Here is a 17283-nt window from a genome sequence, read left to right on the forward strand (position 1 = left end):
AATTTCAGAAATATCTACCTCAACCCAATTCTCATGTTTGATATTAGTGGTATTTTCTTACTGAGGAATGTCCTCTTTTGTAGTGTAGGCATGTTTTCCACGTCCTCCGTGCTTCGCTTGATGTGTCGATTATAAAAGTATATAATTTCAGAGAACGCAATCCTGACTGGACTCAAGGAACGTCTTGTACGCTTGGTGCTCGCAGAACTGTTGAAAGACGTAAAATCACGGCACCTAATCGCGAGCAGGCACCAAGCACGTAAATGAGTCTCGTGACAAGGTCGCCGGCAAATCAGACCAAGGCAGAAGATACTCTTATCTCGTCAAGATAACATCTTTCGCCTTTCGTTTTGTTTACTCCACAGTTTCTTTAAGTCTTTTTTATGATCCGATCATGAAAACAACCAACTGCCACTGGAGGTTTTAGAACGTATGTGCATATCATGTTAGGATACGTTTAATTGTACGTACTGAACTTGTAGTTTGTATTCAGTCTAAAACGCATCCAGTCCTTGTTAATACGACTTATATTGTCTCACTGTGTTCTCTGCTGTCTTGTGTAGAAACCAAAAATTACTCTCCAGAGTCACGTATCGTACCACGAAACAATTATCAGTAGAAGCAACTGTCTGTTGGAGCATATTTGACTGTAAGCAATCCGCTCAAGGATTCTAAAGATATTACATGTACTAACGAGCTAGGTTGTCTGATGGTGAATGGATAAGCAGGTCGAAATTGGATACAACAATGCAAATATTGATGTGTCACCTCCAAATTATCGCTGTTTTCCAAACACCCGTATGGTGATTACAGGCCTGAAGTTTTACATTGGATGTTTTAGGAAGACTAAGTTCTATTCCCAGTTACGTACATGTTATAAATTTGGAAATTTGGAAACTTGGGGCAAGTTCTTTGGGACCAAACTGCTAAGGTCATCTGTCCCTAAGCTTACACACTACCTAATGTAAGTTAAAGTAACTTACGTTAAGAACAACACACACACCCATGCCAGAGGGACGACTCGACCCTCCGACGGGGGAGCCACGCGAATCGTGACGAGACACCAAGACCGCGCGGCTACCCCGCGCGGAACATGTTATCACAATGAGAGTGATCTGATAATGTCAGCTATCGATGAAATCATGATCGTATACGGAAGGAATTCAGGAATAAACTGTTTTATTATGACTTTTCCATGGTAGAAGTAAGACGGTACCGACGGGGTGGCGAGTTAGACCCCCTACGAAGTGCACCCGTAGAAAGAGCGCAAAAACTGACCAAAGAAAATCAAGAAAGAAATATGGTATTAAGAATTAACTGGGAGAGGTACGACAGTTCTCCTACCTTTCGTGGTCCGATCTTCTGTCTACGAGATGACGCCTTTCCCTCGGCCTGTGACTGGAAACGCGTGCTGTTGTCAGAGTCATTGCTGTAATGCCATTTCGTCCAAGTAGCATCATAAAGAAACAAGTACTATCGAATAAATGCCTATCGCAAATACACTACTAGCCATTAAAATTGCTACACCAAGAAAAAATGCAGATGATAAACGGGTATTCATTGGACAAATATATTATACTAGAACTGACATGTGATTACATTTTTACGCAATTTGGGTGAATAAATCCTGAGAAATCAGTACCCAGAACAACCACCTCTGTCCGCAATAACGGCCTTGATACGTGTGGGCACTGAGTGGAACAGACCTTGGATGGCGTGTTCATGTATAGCTGCCCATGCAGCTTCAACACGATACCACAGTTCATCATGAGTAGTGACTGGCGTATTGTGACGGGCCAGTTGCTCGGCCACCATTGACCAGACGTTTTCAGTTGGTGAGAGATCTGGAGAATGTGCTGGCCAGGGCAGTATTCGAACATTTTCTGTATCCAGAAGGGCCCGTACAGGACCTGCAACATGCGGTCGTACATTATCCTGCTGAAATGTAGGGTTTCGCAGGGATCGAATGAGAGGTAGAGCCACGCGTCGTAACACATCTGAAATGTAACGTCCACTGTTCAAAGTGCTGTCAATGCGAATAAGAGGTGACCGTGACGTGTAACCAATGCCACCCCATACTATCACGCCGGGTGATACGCCAGTATGGCGATGACGAATACATGCTTCCAATGTGGGTTCACCAGGGTGTTGCTAAAAACGGATATACGACCATCATGATGCTGTAAACAGAACCTGGATTCATCCGAAAAAATGACGTGCACCCAGGTTCGTCGTTGAGTACACACTCGCAGGCGCTCCTGTCTGTGATGCAGCGTCAAGGGTAACTGGAGCCATGGTCTCCGAGCTGATATTCCATGCTGCTGCAAACGTCGTAGAACTGTTCGTGCAGTGGTTGTTATCTTGCAAATGTCCCCATCTGTTGACTCAGGGATCGAGACGTGGGCGCACGGTCCGTTACAGCCATGCGGATAAGATGCCTCTCATCTCGACTGATAGTGATACGAGGCCGTTGGGATCCAGCACGGCGTTCCGTATTACCCTCCTGCACCCACCGATGCCATATCATTGGATCTCGACCAACGCGAGCGGCAATGTCTCGATACGATAAACCGCAATTGCGATAGGCTACAATCCGACCTATATCAAAGTCGGAAAAGTGATGGTATACATTTCTCCTCCTTACACGAGGCATCACAACAACGTTTCACCGGACAACGCCGATCAACTGCTGTTTGTGTATGAGAAATCGGTTGTAAACTTTCCTCATGTCAGCACCTTGTAGGTGTCGGCACCGGCGCAACCTTGTTTGAATGCCCTGAAAAGCTAATCATTTGCATATCATGTCGGTTAAACTTCGCGTTTGTAGCACGTCATCTTCGTGGTGTATCAATTTTTATGGCCGGTAGCGTATGTTGTCTGTGAAAACACTGCGCTCGTTCGCAAATGGTGGCGTTTACTTAGCTCGCTCCTATCCAACAACATGGACGTCTTCCTGCTGCGGGATTTTAGGATCTCGGTGATACCCGAGCGGCTACATCAACAAAATAATATCCTATCTAATCGAAAGCTTCCGAGTTCTGCAGTTTCTTGCCCACCAAAGACTAGAGCGAGACTGAGCTGATATATTTCAGTGTGACAGAATAATAATCGAAATGGAAAACAGATCTCACCTGAAGGCGAGAATTGGCTACATTGTATCACTTACGATTTTATTTATTATAGCCTAAGCAATAAGTTACAAAATTATTTAAACAAAAGATGCCGCGACTTCTGCGTCGACATGACTATATTCAATTGCTGCCCTCCTTATTGTTTGTAATATCTAATGGCCAGCCCTCCGCTGTAACTTTAAATGCAAATCTTGTATTTGATAAATTATTATTAGTGATTATCAGAAGAGGATAGCGTAATTCTGTGTATAGAGTTCAAATACTGCAGTTCGACTGTATGAATTAGAATGTAAATAAAGGGGTTAGACAAAAATTTAATAAAACCGCAAGAAAAACACGCCTCAAAATAAATGCATATGCTAGTCAAGCACGCAGGTAGCGCTGCTGCATTTGACCATGAACGGCACCTGTGAAACGTACTCAGTGCGTTGTTCGTCAGTCGTGGTCAGAACAGCGTTCTGTGTAGTTGCGAGTGCGTTATATCCGAGATCTACATCTACATCTACATGACTACTCTGCAATTCACATTTAAGTGCTTGGCAGAGGGTTCATCGAACCACAATCATACTATCTCTCTACTATTACACTCCCGAACAGCGAGCGGGAAAAACGAACACCTAAACCTTTCTGTTCGAGCTCTGATTTCTCTTATTTTATTTTGATGATCATTCCTACCTATGTAGGTTGGGCTCAACAAAATATTTTCGCATTCGGAAGAGAAAGTTGGTGACTGAAATTTCGTAAAAAGGTCTCGCCGCGACGAAAAACGTCTATGCTGTAATGACTTCCATCCCAACTCGTGTATCATATCTGCCACACTCTCTCCCCTATAACGTGATAATACAAAACGAGCTGCCCTGTTTTGCACCCTTTCGATGTCCTCCGTCAATCCCACCTGGTAAGGATCCCACACCGCGCAGGAATATTCTAACAGAGGACGAACGAGTGTAGTGTAAGCTGTCTCTTTAGTGGACTTGTTGCATCTTCTAAGTGTCCTGCCAATGAAACCCAACCTTTGGCTCGCCTTCCCGACAATATTATCTATGTGGTCCTTCCAACTGAAGTTGTTCGTAATTTTAACACCCAGGTACTTAGTTGAATTGACAGCCTTGAGGATTGTACTATTTATCGAGTAATCGAATTCCAACGGATTTCTTTTGGAACTCATGTGGATCATCTCACACTTTTCGTTATTTAGCGTCAACTGCCACCTGACACACCATACAGCAATCTTTTCTAATTCGCTTTGCAACTGATACTGGTCTTCGGATGACCTTACTAGACGGTAAATTACAGCATCATCTGCGAACAGTCTAAGAGAACTGCTCAGATTGTCACCCAGGTCATTTATATAGATCAGGAACAGTAGAGGTCCCAGGACGCTTCCCTGGGGAACACCTGATATCACTTCAGTTTTACTGAATGATTTGCCGTCTATTACTACGAACTGCGACCTTCCTGACAGGAAATCACGAATCCAGTCGCACAACTGAGACGATACCCTATAGCTCCGCAGCTTGATTAGAAGTCGCTTGTGAGGAACGGTGTCAAAAGCTTTCCGGAAATCTAGAAATACGGAATCAACTTGAGATCCCCTGTCGATAGCGGCCATTACTTCGTGCGAATAAAGAGCTAGCTACGTTGCACAAGAGCGATGTTTTCTGAAGCCATGCTGATTACGTGTCAATAGATCGTTCCCTTCGAGGTGAGTCATAATGTTTGAATACATTATATGCTGCAAAACCCTACTGCAAACCGATGTCAATGATATAGGTCTGTAGTTAAATGGATTACTCCTACTACCCTTCTTGAACACTGGTGCGACCTGCGCAATTTTCCAATCTGTAGGTACAGATCTATCGGTGAGCGAGCGGTTGTATATGAGTGCTAAGTAGGGAGCTATAGTATCAGCGTAATCTGAAAGGAACCTAATCGGTATACAATCTGGACCTGAAGACTTGCCCGTATCAAGCGATTTGAGTTGCTTCGCAACCCCTAAGGTATCTACTTCTAAGAGACTCATGCTAGCAGATGTTCGTGTTTCAAATTCTGGAATATTCCATTCGTCTTCCCTGGAGAAGGAATTTCGGAAAACTGCGTTCAATAACTCCGCTTTAGCGGCACAGTCGTCGATAACAGTACCATCGGCACTGCGCAGCGAAGGTATTGACTGCGTCTTGCCGCTTGTGTCCTTTACATACGACCAGAATTTCTTCGGATTTTCTACCAAATTTCGAGACAATGTTTCGTTGTGGAAACTATTAAAGGCATCTCGCATCGAAGTACGTGCCAAATTTCGCGCGTCTGTAAATTTTAGCCCATCTTCGGGATTTCGCGTTCTTCTGAACTTCGCATACTTTTTCCGTTGCCTCTGCAACAGCGTTCGGACCTTTTTTGTGTACCACGGGGATCCGTTCCATCTCTTACCAGTTTATGAGGTATGAATATCTCAATTGCTGTTGCTACTATATCTTGGAATTTGAGCCACATCTCGTCTACATTCGCATATTCAGTTCGGAAGAAATGGAAATTGTCTTTTAGGAAGGCTTCTAGTGGCACTTTATCCGCTTCGAAAGTAGCCAAATTATTGCCGCTCGTATGATGGATGCTTGCGCAACGAGGGTAGTCGAAGATCTGTACCGCGTACATGGAAAGCAGAAAAACATCATCCACTGAGTCATAACGTGAGTGATCATAACAGACGTTCATTGAAGAGGACTGCGATGAAAAATAGGGAGACAGCTCATTGTCACACTCGCGAGCCCTGTCAGCAACAAAACTAGACGAAGATAGCTCCATAAGCCGCGAACTGCAGGGCGAGACGGAATTCCCAAAGTGATACAAATACCCGTAACAGGAAAACAGGATGCCGAAGTCAGCAAACCAGGGCTATGTACAAAAGAAAGAAATTAATTTGTTACGACGAGTCTTGCTTCACACTGTTTACAACTGCTGGCAGAGCTTACGTGCCAAGAGTGAACCATGGCTGGGGTTCCGTGATGATTTGGGCAGCCATAACGTGGTCTAGGGGTAGCGTCTTTTATTCATAATCAAGACGTCTTCGGTCCCGGATTCGATCGCCGCCACTGCCTAGATTTTGATAAATAGCCAGCATTGGCGGCCGAAGACTTCCGGCATAAGAAGTCAGCCTCATTCTGCCAACGGACTTGTCAAAGAGGGCGGAGGAGCGGTTAGACGTTCAGGGCACTCTCTTTTCCTAGGGGTGGGAAATTGCCCCTAAAGGCGGAAGAATTAGCAATGATCAACGACATGAGGATGCAGAAGGCAATGGAAATCACTGCATTAAAGACACGTAACGTGTATCCACAGGACATGTGGCCTATAATTGAAGAAGTGTCATGATGATCTCTCCATTGGCAAAAGATTCCGGAATAGTCCCCCATTCGGATCTCCGTGAGGGGACTGCCGAAGGGGAGGTTACCATGAGAAAAAGATTGAATAATCAACGAAAGGATAACGTTCTACGAGTCGGGGCGTGGAATGTCAGAACCTTGGACGTGGTAGGGAAAGTAGAAAATGTGAAAACGGAAATGCAAAGGCTCCATCTAGATATAGTAGGGGTCAGTGAAGTGAAGTGGAAGGAAGACAAGGATTTCTGATCATATGAGTATCGGGTAATATCAACAGCAGCAGAAAATGGTATAACAGGTGTAGGATTCGTTATGAATAGGAAGGTAGGGCAGAGGGTGTGTTACTGTGAACAGTTCAGTGACCGGGTTGTTCTAATCAGAATCGACAGCAGACCAACACCGACAGGTATACATGCTGACGTCGCAAGCTGAAGATGAACAGATCGAGAAAGTGTATGAGGATATTGAAAGGGTAATGCAGTATGTAAAGGGGGACGAAAATCTAATAGTCATGGGCGACTGGAATGCAGTTGTAGGGGAAGGAGTAGAAGAAAAGGTTACAGGAGAAAATGGGCTTCGGACGAGGAATGAAAGAGGAGACAGACTAATTGAGTTCTGTAACAAGTTTCAGCTAGTAATAGCGAATACCTTGTTCAAGAATCACAAGAGGAGGAGGTATACTTGGAAAAGGCCGGGACATACGGGAAGATTTCAATTAGATTACATCATGGTCAGACAGAGATTCCGAAATCGGATACTGGATTGTAAGGCGTACCTAGGAGCAGATATAGACTCAGATCACAATATAGTAGTGATGAAGAGTAGGCTGAAGTTCAAGACATTAGTCAGGAAGAATCAATACGCAAAGAAGTGGGATACGGAAGTACTAAGGAATGACGAGATTCGTTTGAAGTTCTCTAACGCTATAGATACAGCAATAAGGAATAGCGCAGTAGGCATTACAGTTGAAGAGGAATGGACATCTCTAAAAAAGGGTCATCACAGAAGTTGGGAAAGAAAACATAGGTACAAAGAAGGTAGCTGCGAAGAAACCATAGGTAACAGAAGAAATACTACAGTTGATTGATGAAAGGAGGAAGTACAAACACGTTCCGGGAAAATCAGGAATACACAAATACAAGTAGCTGAGGAATGAAATAAATAGGAAGTGCAGGGAAGCTATGACGAAATGGCTGCAGGAAAAATGTGAAGACATCGAGAAAGATATGATTGTCTGAAGGACAGACTCAGAATACAGGAAAGTCAAAACAACCTTTGGCGACATTAAAAGCAACGGAGGTAACATTAAGAGTGCAACGGGGATTCCACTGTTAAATGCAGAGGAGAGAGCAGATAGGTGGAAAGAATACATTGAAAGCCTCTATGAGGGTGAAATTTGTCTGATGTGATAGAAGAAGAAACAGGAGTCGATTTAGAAGAGATAGGGGACCCAGTATTAGAATCGGAATTTCAAAGAGCTTTGCAGGACTTACGGTCAAATAAGGCAGAAATGATAAATAACATTCCATCAGAATTTCTAAAATCATTGCGGGAAGTGGCAACAAAACGACTATTCACGTTGGTGTGTAGAATATATGAGTCTGGCGACATATCTCCTGACTTTCGGAAAAGCATCATCCACACAATTCCGAAGACGGCAAGAACTGACAAGTGCGAAAATTATCGCACAGCAGCTTAACAGCTCATGCATCGAAGCTGCTTACAAGAATAATATACAGAAGAATGGAAAAGAAAATTGAGAATGCGCTAGGTGACGATCAGTTTGGCTTTGGGAAAAGTAAAGGGAGGAGAGAGGCAGTTCTGACGTTACGGCTAATAATGGAAGCAAGGCTCAAGAAAAATCAAGACACGTTCATAGGATGTGTCGACCTGGAAAAAGCGTTCTACAATATAAATTGTTGCAAGCTGTTCGAGATTCTGAAAAAAAGTAGGGGTAAGCTATAGGGAGAGACGGGTCATATACAATATGTACAACAACCAAGAGGGAATAATAAGAGTGGACGATCAAGAACGAAGTGCTCGTATTAAGAAGCGTGTAAGACAAGGCTGTAGCCTTTCGCCCCTACTCTTCAATCTGTACATCGAGGAAGCAATGATGGAAATAAAAGAAAGGTTCAGGAGTGGAATTAAAATACAAGGTGAAAGGATATCAATGATACGATTCGCTGATGACATTGCTATCCTAAGTGAAAGTGAAGAAGAATTAAATGATCTGCTGAACGGAATGAACAGCCTATGAGTATACAGTATGGTTTGAGAGTAAATCGGAGAAATACGAAGGTAATGAGAAGTAGTAGAAATGAGAACAGCGAGAAACTTAACATCAGGATTGATGGTCACGAAGTCAATGAAGTTAAGGAATTCTGCTACCTAGTTAGTAAAATAACCACTGACGGATGGAGCAAGGAGGATATCAAAAGCCGACTCGCTATGGCAAAAAAGGCATTTCTGGCCAAGAGAAGTCTACTAATATCAAATACGGGCCTTAATCTGAGGAAGAAATTTCTGAGGATGTACGTCTGGAGTATAGCATTGTATGGTAGTGAAACATGGACTGTGGGAAAACCGGAACAGAAGAGAATAGAAGCATTTGAGATGTGGTGCTATAGACGAATGTTGAAAATTAGGTGGACTGATAAGATAAGGAATGAGGAGGTTCTACGCAGAATCGGAGAGGAAAGGAATATGTGGAAAACACTGATAATGAGAAGGGACAGGATGATAGGACATCTGCTAAGGCATGAGGGAATGACTTCCATGGTACTAGGGGGAGCTGTAGAGGGCAAAAACTGTAGAGGAAGACAGAGATTGGAATACGTCAAGCAAATAATTGAGGACGTAGGTTGCAAGTGCTACTCTGAGATGAAGAGGTTAGCACAGGGGAGGAATTCGTGGCGAGCCGAATGAAACCAGTCAGTAGACTAATGACAAAAAAAAGAAAAAACGTGATAGTCCAGTAAGGATTATGGGCCAATTTTGGCTGATCAGGTCCATCCCACGCTACAATGTTCGTTCTCCAGTTGCGGTGCTGTTTTTCCAGACGTCGGGACCCCATTCATACAGCTCACATCGTCCAGAACTAGTTTGGTGAGAAGGAGGATGAATTGTGCTCTTTGATGCTTTCCCGGCGCTGCATCTGATTGATAAGTTCCCGGGAATTACGCCGGATAATATTGTAAAAACCGCACAATATTTCAGCGAGACAAATGACCTCCATCTTCAGGTGCTACTGTCGCTTCGCTGAGAAGCTCGCCAATTTATATGTTGGCTTTCTAGAACCGCGGAGGCATAACGTCATCGAAGACCAGTCGTAGACGGTGTTGAGTACCAGGAAGCCCAAAACCTCAAGGACATCCTGAAGAAGCAGAGAACACCACGGGGTTGGTTTTACTACCGTATGTCCGTGGCGTGTCTTTTAAGATGGGCAGAATGTTCAAGAAATACCGGATTAAATGTGTTTTCCGGCCTCCAGCACGAGTGCAATCGATGCTGAGCTCTCTTAAAGACAACCTCGGCCTGAGGAGATTAGGAATATATAAAATCCCGTGCCACTGTTGGATGTCTTATATTGGCCAGACGTGTCGTACGGTTAAAGACAGATGCGACGAACATAAACGTCACACAAGGTTGGGTCAGCCAGAGAAGTCTGCGGTTGCTGAACACTCACTGCCTTGACACGGGATACAGCATGAACTATGAAGAAATCAAAATCCTCTCGTATGCTTCCACATACTGGGACTCCATCACCAAAGAGGCGGTCGCAATACGTATAAGCAGTGACCTAATAAACAGAGACACGGGGTTTCACCTGAGGAAAGCCTGGGAGCCAGCCTTGGCGGCACTAAGGAATCGTCAGCTGCAGATTAGCAACTGCACCGAGTCAACGCAGATGGGAAACCTTAGCGCAATGCTAATCACGCGCCAACACCTCGCGCGCGAACGGGTCCGTCGCTCCCGGCCGCATTTTCCCGCGTCGCGGCGCGCTTCTGCAGACCGCGACTCGTTTCTCCAGCAGTGTGCTCTGGTATTGACGCCGTCTACGATTGGTCTCCGATGGCGTTATGTCCCGCTGGCGCCTACACTGTTCTAGAAAGCCAACATAGAAACTGGCGAACTTCTCAGCGACGCGACAGCAGCACCTGAAGATGGCGGGTCGTTGTCTCGCTGAAACATTGTGCGGTTTTTACAATATTATCCGGCGCTATTCCCGGGGACCTATCAAGCAGGAGGATGATTTGTCGCATCTGCTCTGGCCACCACAGTTACCAGATCTCAGTATTAACAGGGCCCAGTATGTTGACCTCGACAGGGAATGTTCATCAGAGACAAGGTTATTGTCAGGAGCACTCCAAGGAAGTGTGTTAGGACCGCTGTTATTTTCTACATAAATAAATGATCTGCAGGACAGGGTAAGTAACAGTCTGCGGCTGTTTGCTGAAAATGCATAGAGTATGCGAAGGTGTCGTCATTGAATGACTGTAGGAGAATACAAGACGACTAAGACAAAATTTCTAGTTGATGTGATGAAAGATGACAGTTACCTCTAAATGTTGGAAAAGGTAAGTTAATGCAGATGGGTAGAAAAAGCAAACCTGTGATGTTAACAGTACCGAATTAGCAGCGTGCTGTCTGACACAGTCACGTCGTTTAAATACCTGGCCGTGACGTCTGAAAGCAATATTAGGTGGAATGAGCGTGTGAGGACCGTAGTAAGGAAGGCGAATGATCAACTTCGGTATATTTGGAGAATTTTAGGAAAGTGTGGTTCAACAGAATTTTGGGAAAGTGTGTTTCATCTGTAAAGGACACCGTATGTAAGATACTAGTGTGACTCATTGTTCAGAACTGTTCGAGTGATTGGGGTCCGCACCAGATCGGATTAAAACGAGGATATCGAAGCAATTCAGAGGCGGGCTGCCATATTAGTTACCGGTAGGTTTGAAGAACACGTAAGTGTTACGGAAATGTTTCGGGAACCCAAATGAGGATCCCTGGAGGGAATGTGCCGTTGTTTTCGAGGGGCAACTTTAGAGAACAGGCATTTGAGACTGACTTCAGAACAATTCTAGTACCGCCGACGTCTATTTCGCGTAAGGATCATGAAGGTAAGGTTAGAGAGGTTATGGCTCGTACAGAGGCATATGGACAGTCGTTTTTCCCTCGCTCTATTTGCTACTGGGATAGGAAAGGAAATGACTAGCAATGGTACAAGATACACTCAGCCACGCACCGTACGCTGACTTACAGGGTACGTATGTAGATGTCGACGTAGACTGTGGACCCTTTGCGGTTTGCTCTGGAGACAAGAGTGGTGATCACTGTCCAGCTTTACCATCGTTACCTGAAACTGCCACTATTTGTTAGGAAGAATGGTATATAACTCATAGAAAAATGATGTAGCACTTGTATTTGTCCATTTCGAGAAGACTATAACCTGTCTCGGATGCCCACGGCTTTTCTACGCCCAATTATTTATGGTAACGTGTTGCATTTTTGGTGTTTCCACGTTTTTGTCCATCCCCTGTACAGAAACTCCCTGAGTGCTGAAAAACGTTCGTCAAAGGTGGAAATATGTATTCTCCGTCCAGGAATCTTGAACTTTATGTGATCTGTCGAAGTAGTATAGCGTAACGCACGACTTTCTTCTGCGCAGATTCATCGCATCCGCGACTTGTACTTGAAGTCTGCCCTGCAGCAGGATATTGGCTGGTACGATACCCAGCAGACCGGGGAGTTCGCCAGCCGAATGTCCGAGTAAGTATAAGCGTGTTCTGCTGACGCTTAGCCGAAGCATTAGAGCATTTCTCAAGCTTGCCTAGCTATGATTTGAATACGAATTAACTGCATTCATCTTTTTGCTGCCAAGTGCAGCCATTTTCATGCATTTTGTCAAAAATGGCTCAATTGGCCCTAAGAACTATGGGACTTAACATCTGAGATCATCAGTCCCCTAGAACTTAGAACTACTTAAACCTAACTAACCTAAGGACATCACACACATCCATGCCCGAGGCAGGATTCGAACCTGCGACCGCAGCAGCAGCGCGGTTTCGGACTGAAGCGCTTAGAACCGCACGGCCACAACAGCCGGCAAGCTTTTTGTCCACAGCTCCCGTGAACTGAAAGTAAAGATCTGTGGCTCCCTCTCCACTCGACTTTTTGTTTGTTTTGTTATTTCTTTGAATTTGTGGAAAAGTGTTCTCGCGGTGCATTTGCCAAACTACCGTGTTCTGACTCCAAACATCGTTTCATTTTCTTATGAAGCATACTTTATGTTAAGAAGCATACTTTCAATAGCTAGGAATTAGACACAAGCGACACACTGTGGTTGTTCTTAATTTTCTATGCAGTAAACGTATAACCGAAATTCAGACCTGTCTACTTCGAGCGTTTTCTTCTGTCCATGCCTTTGGATCATACTTTGAAATACTACCAAGACTGGTGCTGCTTAATTTTACATAATCCCGTAGATGATCACATACGATCGGTTTTTGATCACTTGATCACTCTTGTTATGTGGAATTTAATACTCTTTTACCTATCTGGCAGTTTGTTATTAGAAAGTTCTTGTTTTAGTTTTTGTTCTTTCTAAGTACGACAGGAACGTCTTACGCTGTTTGTTTTATGCTATTTTATAAGCCCATTCTCTTTCTTCACAAGAACATGTTTTTATGAGTATGTTATGCCTGTATATCTTTTCACTTTAGTTACTGTTTCTTGCTTTACATGATTTTTTTATTACTTTGTAGAGATTGCACATCATGATGCAGCTAAAATTCTGCGAAAACGGTCGTGCTTGTAAATACTTACAGCTGAAGTAGCTGTACTCGTATCTTCAGAATGATACATCCAGGTTGTGGCTGCCTTGGCTAGGAAGTCTTCTGGGTTATATTTTGTACTTTCACTTAAAAATTTTCCATGCTCACAGACAGAATCAGATCTAAGAAGACAAACAACAGTTAAAGGCTTTCTGAATTCTATGAAACCAACAAAAAATAAAAACCATTTGTCTTCAACAAAACTAATCTTCAAACTGATTGTTCCCGAATAAAAACAAATGAGTCACATAGTACGATACGCCTGCCATCTACCAGACTGCCATAGTAATAACACTTACTTGCCGGCTCGCTAGATATCACTACTAGCGCACACGTTGTCCCTTTACTCAGAAAGCACATAAACCACGTAACAAGCACCGCGATGCCTCTACTGTAAAGCCACGACGCCCCTGTGAGAGGCGACGTACAGTTTGAAATCCATGTTCTAGAGAACAGCATTTAAAAATCCCTATACTTTTTCCTAAACGGAACTCCTCTAAAGACAAGAGATGTAATTATGGGAGTGCTTCAGAGTAATTCGATAGTTATTGTTGTTGTGGTCTTCAGTCCGAATTATGGTTTTATATAGTTCTCCAGGCTACTCTATCCTGTGCAAATTTCGTCACCCCCGAATAACAACTGCAACGTCATCATTTTGAGCCTGCTTACTGTATTCATCTCTTGGTCTCCCACCACAACTTTTACCCTCTACATTTCACTCCAATACTAAACTGGCGACCCCTTGATGGCTCAGAATATGTCCTATCAACCCATCCCTTGTTTTAGTCAATTTGGCCACAATTTTCTCCACAATTGTATTCAGTACCTCCTAATTGGATACATAATCACCGCCAGCCAGTGTGACCGAGCGGTTCTAAGCGCTTCATTCTGGAACCGCGCGACCGCTACGGTCGCAGGTTCGAATCCTGCCTCGGGCTTGGATGTGCGTGATGCCCTTAGGTTGGTTAGGTTTAAGTAGTTCTAAGTTCTAGGGGACTCATGACCTCAGACGATAAGCCTCTTAGCGCTCAGAGCCATGTGAGCCATTTGAACCATTTGTACATAATCACCTTATCTTCAGCATTCTTCTGTAGCGCCACATTCCAAAAGCTTGTATTCTATTGTCTTTTCACTTCCATGTAAAGTTAAGTGATAGCTCATATCACGTAGGAAACCTGTATTATATGTAAAAATGCAAGTTGCAGGGCAGCACAATGGCGTTTTCTTACATACTTCGAAAAACTGCAACACAGACGCTTACGATGTGTCTTTAAAAAAGCAAACGGCATGAAAAAAATGTTTGTGTTCCTGGTTCAAAAGTGACAGACAGCACTGCAACTTCTTTAGACTGTGAGGCAAAATCGGTCGTTGTCAGTAAGGTATTAAGTTATGCTCCATATTCGTTAGGTAGTTCGTAAATTTTTTTTAAAACTAGTGGACTAATATGGATCGACTAATCGTCTAACAGAAGAATATCCAGCAACATCCTGTTACAAAATAATCGGTTTACTAAGACTAGTCGGATTTTGTAACAATGCGTCATTCCTTAGATATCAAAATAATTTAAAAATAACGAGGTTTGTTATAACACCATCATTCACAAAGATGGAAGTTATGTTTCCATCTTATGCGGCTCAAACTAACAGGTGAGGAGAAAACAGGTAGTGACATAGTACTATCGGAGACAGCTACTCAACTTTTACGGTAACATTAAATTAAAAAACGTGTAACATCGATTTCAAAGGGAACCTTCCCTTACAGTTGCCAGCTCCTTTATACATATTACCAAATGTCTGTTAGTCTGCGGCTATTATAGGTCACTTTGACGACGAACGAAGTATCTTCGTGTTTGTAATGTTACACGACATAATGAACTTTTGAGGTGCTACGTGATGATGTCAACAATTTATGGCGCCATGTTGCCTACATCAAATCATTCTCCATTACAACCTCTACCGGAATTATCACAAAAAACCCTCCAAATCTCTGAGAGAATTCCTCTTGGAAGAGCAAGAGAAAAGTCTATCGGTTCTAATTATTATTGAAAGATCGTTCTACAAATTTCTCAAGTATCAGACCGTTTCTCGATTGAATATACAGATGCATGCACTTGTCGGATCTTTGGTTGTCGCATCCCATATTCGTTGAAACAGTTCACAGCCCCCCGTAATAAACTGATGAAACGTCTATACACGAGGAATGTCTATTGCACGATATAATGGCCTGACATGGTTTCTCAGACTATAATTCAAAGGGTGTAGATGAAGGATATGCAAACCATGGAACCCGCCAGTGAGCGAGGTGGCGCATTGGTTAGCATACTGCACGCGCATTCGGGAGTTCAACGGTTCAAACCTATGTCCGGCCATCCTAATTTAGGATTTCCGTGATTTACCTAAATAGCTTCAGGAAAATGCCGGGATGGTTCCCTTGAAAGGGCCCGGCCGATTTCCTTTCGCACCCTTCCCTAATCCGGGCTTGTGCACATTCTCGAATGACCTCTTTGTCGACGAGACGTTAAACACTAATCTCCTCTTGAAACCCACACTCCTCTACCTATTCTTGTCCCGTGCTAGATATCATGTATTAATTCGCAAACAGTGTAAAATATTCAGGACCCTCAATATGAGTAAACCACGTTGTTCCTTTTACTTGGAGGGAAGCATCATAAAGCACGTCTGTAACATTTTTGGAAGTGGAGTTCATGTAGACGAAACTTTTAAAAGCTGGTAGAACATATGGCCCACCTATTAGCCACTTACATACAAATCCTGCCCAGACATTACACCTAAACTGCTGCTAATTTGATTTTTTTTCAACTAGTAAATGGTACAGCAACCAGTCGCAATGATGCAGGTAGTCCCCCACTGGACGACTCATGTCACAGGCTGAGCGTGCTGCAAACATCAGTATCCTGTTACAACGTGAAGATGTCGCAGGCCGAGGATGTTGTAAGCCCAGCCGTGATGCAATGCTACATAGATCCGTACACTTTAGCTACCATCCACGGATTCGATCCGGACATCACCGCGACCTAAGCACAGGACGATACAGACAACCCTGCTCGTGCGACTGCTACGGTCGCAGGTTCGAATCCTGCCTCGGGCATGGATGTGTGTGATGTCCTTAGGTTAGTTAGGTTTTAGTAGTTCTAAGTTCTAGGGGACTAATGACCACAGCAGTTGAGTCCCATAGTGCTCAGAGCCATTTGAACCATTTTTGAACCAACCCTGCTACCTAACGCTTAGTGCATTCTCTCATGGTGCTCACTTACACACTCCCGATTCCTTCCCTCCAAAAGAATGGTAGTTGTCAATTGCAAAATCAAGAAGCGCAGCTGCCGAATTGCTAGGATACCCTCCAACTCTAGTCCCCCCCCCCCCCCCCAATCCCCCGATATAGCACGTCTCCTTCAGTCACCAATCACAAAAAGAACATATCCCCAGCTACCAAAAACCACCGATTTCAGAGCTATACTCTTGACGTCTCACGCCACTATGCCAACCGCACGTTTTCCCACCTATGTCGTTAGTCTCACACGTTAGAGCTGGAGAAGTAAAGGAAGAGCCGCTATGAGTCTAGACTTCCGTTCTTGCATCCCACACTTTCTACCACCGGTAGATGGTTATCTTCAAAGGAGGTCAGCAAAACGCGATAAGGTGCCCCCGCATCCTGCACCCGGCACCTCACCGTTCGCTGGCTGTGAAGTCCTATAGGCGGACAGTAGCGTCCTGCTCCACGGGATGGACGCTCCAGCCGCCGTTATATGAATGCAGGGCTGTGAAATTAAATTTTATTCAAGTCTTTTAATCCTGAAGGCTGATTTTTATTAATTACTGGCTTATGTTGAAGAATTTCGACTCAGATTTCGGCTATCACGTATGGCAAAACTGTAATAATGATATAAAGTATTTTCACATTTGTACAATATTAAGACATTTT

General features: G+C 43.8%; 1 protein-coding gene across 1 annotated transcript in view; it reads left to right on the forward strand.

Annotated features, from left to right (window-relative positions):
• The window catches only part of LOC126354016 (ATP-dependent translocase ABCB1-like), a 196009-nt gene that overhangs the window by 49671 nt on the left and 129055 nt on the right, over positions 1–17283 (forward strand). The window contains exon 6 of the mRNA XM_050003339.1: positions 12177–12277. Coding sequence (XP_049859296.1) covers positions 12177–12277 — 101 coding nt within the window. The remainder of the gene's footprint in view (positions 1–12176; positions 12278–17283) is intronic.

The sequence above is a fragment of the Schistocerca gregaria genome, chromosome 3, assembly GCF_023897955.1.
Source record: "Schistocerca gregaria isolate iqSchGreg1 chromosome 3, iqSchGreg1.2, whole genome shotgun sequence".
Lineage (NCBI taxonomy): Eukaryota > Metazoa > Arthropoda > Insecta > Orthoptera > Acrididae > Schistocerca > Schistocerca gregaria.